The sequence below is a fragment of the Pyrgilauda ruficollis genome, unplaced genomic scaffold (assembly GCF_017590135.1).
Source record: "Pyrgilauda ruficollis isolate IOZ18807 unplaced genomic scaffold, ASM1759013v1 scaffold7, whole genome shotgun sequence".
NCBI lineage: Eukaryota > Metazoa > Chordata > Aves > Passeriformes > Passeridae > Pyrgilauda > Pyrgilauda ruficollis.
In genome coordinates this window covers 11,008,229-11,017,930 of record NW_024528821.1, presented here as the reverse complement: position 1 = coordinate 11,017,930, position 9,702 = coordinate 11,008,229, and the positions used below count along the sequence as shown (strand labels likewise).

The 9,702-nt window shown below is 50.6% G+C and overlaps 1 protein-coding gene across 2 annotated transcripts in view; it reads left to right on the top strand.

Moving 5' to 3' along the window:
- Positions 1–588: 588 nt before the first annotated feature.
- GPR50 (G protein-coupled receptor 50) overlaps positions 589–9,702 on the top strand; it is a 44,945-nt gene continuing 35,831 nt past the window's right edge. The window contains exons 1-2 of one of the 2 annotated variants that reach the window (XM_041485092.1): positions 589–779; positions 1,138–1,224. In XM_041485092.1, the coding sequence (XP_041341026.1) occupies positions 605–779; positions 1,138–1,224 (262 nt within the window). In that variant the 5' untranslated portion in view covers positions 589–604. The remainder of the gene's footprint in view (positions 780–1,137; positions 1,225–9,702) is intronic. The other variant, XM_041485093.1, reaches the window with a different exon arrangement.

Below are 9,702 nucleotides of genomic sequence, written 5' to 3'. Positions count from 1 at the left end.
CCGATTGATGGAGCTGGGTATCTCGGCTACAGGAGCTGAGTGTCCCGGGTACGGGAGCTGGGTATCCCGACTGAGGGAGCTGGGTGTCCTGACTGAGGGAGCTGGGTGTCCCGGCTGAGGGAGCCGGGTGTCCCGGCTGAGCACTGTTTTCCTGCGGCTGTGGAGCCGCTGAGTGCGGGGGCTGCTGAGCTCACATTACTGCTGGGGTTTCTCCAGTGCACACGTTACAATCGGTAAAAAGTATTAAAGCGAAAGTGAATGGCCTTCTTCTGGCGTAATTGGTTGAAAAAGTCCCTGTGGGGATGGGTTTGCCTGAGGGGTGGCTGGCTGGGAGCGGAGCCGCGGGGCGGTGGGAAGCAAAGGCACCGGGAAAAGCTTCAGCGACTCGAGGTGGGAAACTCCGCCTCGCAATCTCCCCCTGCCGGCACCTGTGCCCGAGGGCGGGGGACGGGCGAGCGTCCCGGCGGCGGCGGAGGCCACCGCCGGGGAGGGGGCGGCGGGCTCGCCCCGGGACGGGCCGGGCCGGGCCGGGCCCAGGGGGTGAGAGCTGCCGTCGGGGCGGGAGGAGGAGGAGGGGCCCCGGCGGCGGCGGGCAGAGGCGCGCATGGAGCGGCCGGGGAGCAACGGGAGCTGCCCAGGCTGCCGGCTGGAGGGGGGCCCGGCGGCGGGAGCCGCCACCGGCCTGGCTGCCGTGCTCATCTTCACCATCGTGGTGGACGTGCTGGGCAACGCGCTGGTCATCCTCTCTGTGCTGCGGAACAAGAAGCTCCGCAACGCCGGTGAGCGCGAGGCGGGCGCGGGGCGGGCGCGAGGGACGGGCGGAGCGGAGCGGCCCCTCACAGCCCCTCACAGCACCGCACCGCACCGCGCCGCGCCGCGCCCGGGCTGCGCCGCACGGCCCGCGGGGGGCCGCGAGTCCCGCACCGGGGCGGTGAGGGCACCTCCGCGGGGAGCCCCGGCTCCGATCGGCCCCGGCCAGGGGCTCCGAGCTGCCGGTGAGCCGGAGTAGTGCCCGCCCGTCGCTTCTCTCCGGTGACCGGGCTGCCGCCGGGTTCCCGGCTCACTCTCTGCCCCTTTCCTCCCGCTGCTGCTGCTGCTGCTGCTGTCCTCCGACTTTTCGAAACTTTTGTCCCCCAGAGGCAGCTGCAGACGGAGGAGCCAACTCAGGTAAAACCCGCGTCCCTTCAGCCGACCCGCGCTGGGAGGAGCGGGGCAGCGGTGCAGGTGAGGACGACTCCGAGTGCCGCGTCAGGTCCTGAGCAAGAGCGCTCGGGTTTGTAAGACAAGTCCATTACAACGCTGTACACTTGCTTTTGTGTTCCAGCCTTTCAGCGTTTTCATATTTTTATCGTAAATCTGCTGTGCCGAAAGCAGAGTGAAGAATTTACATGTTTTTTTTTGCACAGGTAACTTGGAAGTCGGCTTTGTAGCCTTATTTGTTGACCTCCCTAATGAATTAATCTAGGAAAATTGTTAAACTGATATTCTATATTTTTAAGAAGGCTGTATTATTTGAGGGTGTAAATTTCTTTTCTTCAAAGTCTTGTTATTTTAGTGAAGAAATAGTACTGGATATCAGTATTAACAGAGAACTTATACTGGATATAAGTTGCTGTGTAAGGAGTTTCAAGTAGTCTGTGTAGTGCTGCTTAAATTGTACCATAGAGTATGTTTTATTGAGGACTATATCACTGTCTGCTTTTATAGAGAGAGACATAAAATGACCTTCAGTTTTATAGCTTGTAAAATGGCTTTAATGAAATACCTGTTGTGTTAATGATGTGCAAGTTGCAAGTATTTTGAGATGCTGATGTCTCACTGCCTCTCTCAGTCTCCTGTAAATAGGCAGTAACTCAACAAGGTTCAGTAAAAGTACCGGAATGGGTAAGGCTGACAGGACAATTGCACTCCAGTGCCTCTAACATTTGATTGATTTATTAATGATAGAAAGCACAGAAATGCCCATTGGCTTGGGCAGCCGCTGGATGCAGTGACCTCGAATAGTGAGTTGCTTTTTAACTGGTACATAAAACGCTGCCCATAGCACCCATAGTACACAGACAGGCTGTATTGGGTTTATGAGAAACTGCAGTATAGCTGGAAAAGCTCTTCTCTTCAGCTTTGCTTTAAAATGTGGGTGCTGCAAGCCTGTAATCAGTGGTTCTAGGGAAGAAAAGCACCCTACCCTTCTCCCAAGATAACTAGCTGTTTATGTTATCTGGCTGCAAGCAGATTTGAAGCTATTAATGGCTTTTATTGCCTTTCAAATCGTGGATCACTTGAATGCATTTGATGTTTTAAGACTGCCTCCGCTGTGAGTTGAGGTGAAGCTCCCGTGAAAGTGAAAAGGAACAGCTTTGTGTTGAAGTGATCACGGAGATATTTTCCAGATCTTAGTCCTTGTCAGTTGCCTGTTGTCTGCTCTCTGTACAAGCTGTCGGCGTGTACGAATAAAGTCAACACAAGTGCAAACAGTGCTAACCTTCCTGATTTGAGGGGACGTGGCTCTAGTTGCTCACAGAGCTTGAGTGTGACTAGTGGGGAATTCAGTCTGACAGACTTTGAAGCTGTGGCAAGTCCCAAGACCCATCCTGTTTTGTTCACATGAGCACTGTTCCTCCTTCAGTCACAGCCTAAACTGGGAGTGCCTGTGCATGAAGGAGTTCAGCAGCACGAGGATGAGGTGGTCAGGCCAGTGGTGGTGGTCTGATTCAGTAAAGTAAAATGTCTAACCTGCATCTAAGTGTTGTCATCTTGTGTTGCTAAAAAGATCATACGTGCTTAGGTGTTCAGACAGTACTGCATCTCTCTGTGTTGGGAAGTAAGCAGTCTGTCAGCCTCCCTGGATGCAGGACAAAAAGTCAGGGATCTCAGCTCAGTTCCTGCTCCTCCTGACACGTGAGCAGCCACGTGAATGAGAGGGGCTCATCTGGAACCCAGCAGCCAGATTGAAGTCCTTTGGACAAAGAGTTTATCTGCTCATGTGCAAATATACCCTAAGCCAGTTCAATAAATGAAAAGGGCACCTGTGATGGCTGTGTCAGCTCTTGCCAAATCCTGGAAGGACCAAGTCTTTCGTTTCTGGAACAAGCTCACACAAGGTCATCCAGCTGGAGCTAAAACTGTATTGTCAGGATAAGCTGGATTCAGGCTGGGATGTGTAACTGGCACTGCTTCAGTAGCTGTGGGGGTGATCTCTCTTGTGAGGGTGGGGTTTTTGATCCGTTACCCTGGACGTTTTTGAAGAACTTGTCGCTTGTCACTTCAGCACTGCCTGCAGCTGCAATGGCACATAGCCACAAGAGTGTGACTGTTGGGCAGCATCTCACATCAGCATTTGCCTGGAACTGAACAAAGAGAAGGAGGTGAGTGGTGCCTGTGGGCAGAGGAAACTGGGATTCACTGAAAGCCCCGGGTGTCCTTTGTGGTAGACAGTTCACATCCACAGCTGACTGTTCAGCCAGTCTCATGCTGGAGAATGTCTGGTGTTAGGCTTTCCTACATCCAGTGTTACCTGGACACTTGGAGATATTTGTGTGGTCAGAGAGGTTCAAAAAAAGCTCCAGGCTTTGGTCTGTATGTCCAAACATACAGACAAGGCAGGGCAGTGACACGATTGAGGGTGAAGGATGTGAGGAATAGCCCTGCTCCTCTCACAGGAAAGATGTCTATATGTCTTTTTGGGAGGGGTGAAATTTTTTGTCAGCTGAAAACTTTGACAAATCTGACCATCCTTTTATTGCACTGGGGAGGTTGGGAAGAACTTGCTCTTTCAAGAGAAATCACACTGCTTCTCTTTCCATCTGGGAAGGTATAACATAAGTTGATGTGTCCAGTGGTGTTACTGGAAGGTGCTCAGAGTGCTGAGCACAGATTAGGACCCAAGTAAGAAACAAGGATAGTGAGCTGTGTATAACGGGGCATGTGCAGGATCAGGACCAGGCGAGGGCTGCAGGCATGGCTGAGCTTACAGCTTTCCATTCTGCCTCTGGCCAGCTTTACAAGTGTGAAAATCAGCTCTAAAACCAGCCAATATTTTTCAACGAGCCTGCTCCCTAGGCAGGGGCTCTAGCAATACCCTTCTCTAGTTCTTCTCAACTCGCTGCAAACTCAGGCACACAGCCCAAACATGCATTCCCTGGAAACCCATGTCTCCCAGCAGTGCTGCCTGGAGCTTTATGTGCAGAGAGCAATTTCTGCTGCCTCATAGGCCCTTTTTGCTCTTGGGAATGTCATCTTTGGGGATCCAAAATTTCTCTAGGGGCAGGCAGTGCAGGTACAACTCTAATGAGGTCATTGGGCTCAACTGGGTTTAATCCTCTGGATATACACTATACACGGCTGTTTGCATAGCGAGGGGGATTTTGTTCTTGAACTGTCACCCCAGCCGAGGTCGGGCGTCACGCAGAAGTCTGTATGTATTATGTCAACACAGTTACCTTTGTCAGCCAAATGCAAACTCTAAGAAGAAATACCAGATCCGTTTGACAAGCCCTCCAGCCAGAAAACTGTGTTGACTAACAGGAGTTGTGTTTCTATCCCTGAGCACTCGCTAGCCGCTCCCTGCCCTGTTGGGAGCACGGGCAGGGTGACCAGCCTGCACTTCCCGGGTCAGCCGTTTGCCCTCTGGAAATACTGGCACTGTGCTAAGTTTTTGTTTGCTTGAGCAGGGCTTTTTATTTATTATCCCAAGACCTCTGGAACTTCCTGGCTGGCCTGGGACAGGCTTCTGGTTTGTTTTTTTTTTTAAAGTCAATGTTAGGAATTTGGGTGAGCTCCTTCATAGGCTCTGAGTTCAGGTTTTCTCGTTACAGATGTGAAGGATGGTTAGCAGATGCTGTTGGGGATCTTCCCAGCTCACTTCTGAGAATTTTGCTATAGCTCAGATTTAAGTCATCCTTATTTGCAAAGATAAAAGTAATGCTTATACTTTTTGCATCGTCTGTATCAGGATATTTTCACTGTACTTTTTTAGTATCAAGCCTAATGTATTGATAGATTGTTGCTTTTTCCTGATAGACCTATTGCCTCTAGGTTTTTTTGTCTTCTAGCTTTCTTTATAAAATGTATTGAATTCTATAAAATTGTCTCTAATTTTAAAGTAGATTTAATTTTTTTCTTTTCTGTTTTTAAAAATTTGGCTCTTGTCTTAAATTTCTATTTTAGACCAAATAATTTTTTAAAAATATACTGTTGCTTTTCTTGGTGGCAAAGAGGACTCCACTAAGGCATCTTTAAACATCCTCCAATAAGCATTGTCACACTTACTTATATTTAGATGTTTTCTCTCAGTTATTTTTGTGTCTGGTTCTTTCTAGTTTTGTGAAACTGACCTTTAGGAGATGTTGTTTTGGACCATGTTCTGATTCCTTACCTCAAATCTAGTTGGGCACTGTGATTGGTTTTCTTCCAGCTACTGCAGGATTTCCTTGTCCTAGAAAGCTATCTATTATATGTAGGTGTTGAGATTTATTTTTTAATTTTTTTTTTAGCACCACAAGCCCTCCAGCATCTGCCATAAGCCTGAAATTACATCTCTTCTTGCTGTACATTGTGGGTAGATGCTTCAGGAGCTGCTCATCTGTTCCACTGATTCACTTGTCTACAGCAAACTCCTACCAGTGCTGGTGATGCGCCCAGCCCATGGCCCCTGAATGAGGGGGGCCCTGCCGCAGGTGGCTGGGCTTTCTGGGGGGACTCTGCTGAGGGGAGCAGCCTGTGTGTTGGGTAAACTGTAGGAAGGTTGCTGGCACTCCAGGGTCTCCCCTTCCCCACCTGCTGGGTGCTCTGATGGGGAAGGGTGGCAGCCAGCACCCCCTTGCCCTTCAGCAGGGATGGGCACCTGGGACATCAGAGGGGGGAGCTGCTGACAGATGTCTCTGCTCTTGAGGGGGGCAGTCCACGCCAGTGGTTGCTTTTAGCTTTGTTACTGATGCACCAACAGCTTGGTGATGAGTTTGCCATTTCAAGCTGACTGCCAGTGCTCCCCTGTGCCCCAACAATGGGAATGGTACCTGCAGCATTAGGGCTGCAGAGAAGCCTGGCTGGGGCTGGGCTCAGCACAGTCTGGGCATGGGCTGTAGGGCTGCTGCAGAGAAGTTGTTGAGAGTGGTCTCTTGGGGGGTGTGATGGGCTCTGGGAGCACTGGAGCAGGAGTGCAGGGGGGAATGGATCTGTCCCTCTGCTGCAGCCCCCTGCTGCAGGGGGGCATGGATCTGTCCCTCTGCTGCAGGGGGGATGGATCTGTCCCTGCTGCAGCCCCTGCTGCCGTGGCTCTGCAGTGGGTGCTGCAGCGGGGCTGCTGGCTGTGGGAGGTGGGAGAAGCGGGAGTGGCAGTGGGATGAAACCTGTGAGAAATCAATTTGGATTAAGGTGAAGTGTGAACTTTAAGTGTAATAGGAGCATAAAGTGGAGAACAGTCTTGACCTGTCTTTTCTTGGAAGATGTCTTGCAGTGAGACACAGAGACAGGGCATTTGTTCAGGCTGTGTTGGGGCCACAGGCACAGCCCCGTGGCCAAACTGATTTGGAGAGGTCTCTGATGGCATCTCCTTCACATTCAGCTGCTCCTGCATTGGTGAGGGTTCAGGCTGGATTCCCATCCAGGCCCTGGCACATCCTTCCTTCCAGCAGTGCTGCTCTGGGCTCCTCCTGGGCTGTGTCCAGAGTGCCTGGGAGGAGGCTCAGCCACTGTCCTGTCCTGCTCCAAGTGGCATTTGTGGTCCCATGCTGTGCTGCTCCCATGCTGTGCTCACAGAGCTCCAGAGCAAGTGGCAGCTCACTCAGGCATGAGCAGCTCCTAAGTTGCTTTGTAGCACAGTAGCTTCAGAAATATTTCTAAATTGGTCCTTCGTGCAGCTCCATTGGGGCTCCCAAGGGCATTCCATCCCATCAACTCTGTGAGGTCAAAGCTTCCAATATTTGGGTTTGGGTTTTTTTTTCTTTTCTATTTTTTTTTTTCCAGGGAAAAAAGTCTTTATGTAGATGTGAATATTTTTAGGAACGCTGGATCTCAGGAGCCCCTTTGTGAAACTCTGTGTAACTCCCAGCAGAAATTTTTGCTCCTCCCACCCCCAGTCATTTGCTCCTCCTCCTCCCGCTCCCAAAGCCCGGGTTGGAGCAGGACTTGAACACAGCACTGTAAGTCGTGGATGTGTGGCTGGGCAATGGAGTTGAAGCACTGTTAGTCATTGAGTAAGTGAGCAGTGCTCAGCATGCACTTCTGTTAGTCATTGAGTAAGTGAGCAGTGCTCAGCATGCACTTCAGGTGTACCAGTGGTTTGGGAGCCAGATGGTATGTGGTCAAGTGATAAATACGTGATTTGAGAGGAATTGCTGTGGTTTGATGCTGGGCCAATGCCAGGCACCCACGGGAGTCTTTTGCTCACCCTCCCCTGCTACAGCTGGGCAGTGGAGAGGGGAAGAAAAGAAATTGACAAACACTTCATGAGTGAGATAAAGACCAGGAAAAACACTTAAAGGACAAAACAGGCTCAACTTATAGTTGCAAAGTAAAATAAGCCCTTAAAACACTGCTTTCCCCCAGTCCCTTGCTCCTTCCAACCAACAGTGCAGGGACACAGGGCAATGGTCAGCTCATCATTGAGATTTTCTTCTGCTGCTCTGAGAGAGGAATCCTTCCCCTGTGAGACTGTGGGGTCACTCCCACGGGAGACAGTTCTCTGTGAACTTCTCCAGAGTGGGTGCACTCCCATGAACAGCAGCCCTACCACACCTGCTGCAACCTGAACTCCCCTTATGGGCAGATAGCCCCCCAAAACTGCTGCAGGATGGGTCTCTCTTTCCACGTGGTGCAGTCCTCCAAGGACAGGCTGCTCCAGCCTGGAAGAAAGGTCTCTCTTTCTCCACCAGGTCTCCCACTGGATCACAGCCTCCTCCAGGCATCCACCTGCTCTACCATGGGCACTACCCCCAGGGGTGAATCTCTGCAGCCCCCATGGATCCCCATGGGCTGCTTCACCATGGTCTCACCATGGCCTGCAGAGGAATCTCGGCTCTGGTGCCTGGAGCTCCTCCTGCCCCTCCTTCCTCACTGACCTTGGTTTCTCCATGTTGTTTTCCCTCACCTCCTCCTCTGACTAGAAGCAAAACCTGTGATTTTTTTTTAAATTTCCTTCTTAAATCTGTCATCCCAGAAGCATTACCAACCTCTCTCATTGGCCCAGTTTTGGCCAGCAGCCTGTCCATCTTCAAAGCCATCAGAGATTGGCTCTGCTGGACCTGGTGGAATCTTCCAGGAGCTTTTCAAAGGAGCCATCTTTGTGGCTTCCCTGCTACCAAAAACCAGGCCATGCAAAATCAATACTCCAATGAATCAGGTTTCCACTAGAGACAGTAATCCTGGCATTTCTGAACTGAAGATTATTTGTCTTTGCAGTGCTTGACAAAAGTTCTATTACACATGTAGGTCTCTATACAGTTGAAATTAGTAAAAACAAAAATCCCGTTATTAGGCAGATTTGTGTCTTGTATCATGTAAAATAACTCCCTGCCTCCCCAGATGGCCGCCCTGTGGACAAGAGAGCAAGCCATGTTCAGCACAGTGCTGAGCTCCCATTCTCCCTTTCTCAGTCCCTCCTAGCCCTGTGCCCTTCCCTGTCTCTAGCAAAGGCTCTTCTTTTCTTTTCAGCCCCAAAGAGCATTGCTGCCCGAGGACTTGATGTTCCTAAAAAATCTGGAGAGCCAAGTACTGGCATAGATAATGGTAAATAATTAATTACCTTGCAGAAAATCCTTCAGTACAAGCTGGAACATCTTTCAGGAAGAGGGAAGGTGGGCATATGTGCTCAAAGTAACTGTTCCCTGTGATTAATTAAAAGGCTTAGAAGGACAACTGTCATGTCATGGCCTATAAATAAAATGGATATTAATTCAGAGATAGGTTTTGTATGCTTTTCTCTTTTTTTCATTTTGTTTGCATTTTGTTGTTTGCGTTTTGTTTGCTTTTGTCTCTCTGGGCAGGATGTTTAATTCCTTCCAAGTCTGTCCCACAGCAGAGATCAGGGGTGGAGTAGGACAGGGCAGTCCTTAGGAGAAGGCTGTGCCACAATCCCGGGACAGTCATGTCTGCAAGAACCCCAGTCTGATGGGACTGCTTTTTTGGAAGATGTAAAAGGAAACCTGTGGTGTAGGTTTCTCATGTTTAACTCTCCTCATTTTTCAAAATTGGAATGAGAAGCATTGAGTCTCTTCTGAGACCATCCCCTTGGCACCTTGTGTTGAGAGACCTCAGATCTTGCTTTGTTGAACAATCCCCAGCAGCACCTTCAGATGTGATGCTGACAAATGCTGTGGTGTCTGCAGGGGACTGAGGTCCAGCACCACAGAGTCCCACCTGCCCTGAAGCCCTGCTTGTCCTTTGACAGGGGTGCAATGCTTCTGGGCCTGGGGCAGGAGGATGCACAGACGGTGAGGGAGGAGGGGGATAAGTGGGAATGCTAATGGACTGGTGACAGTCTGGCCCCAGCAGGAGCTGTGATGGGATGCACCAAGCACAGCAAAAGCTGTGCCCAGGGTAGGCAGTGGAATACTCAGGCTGACTGAGCTGCACCTCTTCCCCATGCCAGAGGAAAGGTGGGGAGAGCTGGCAGCTCTGCCTCTTGCGGATGTTCATGTTTTGCAGTAAGGGTCGGTGGGCTCGAGAATCCCTGGTGTTTTTTAGGAGCAAACCTCAGCCTTGTGG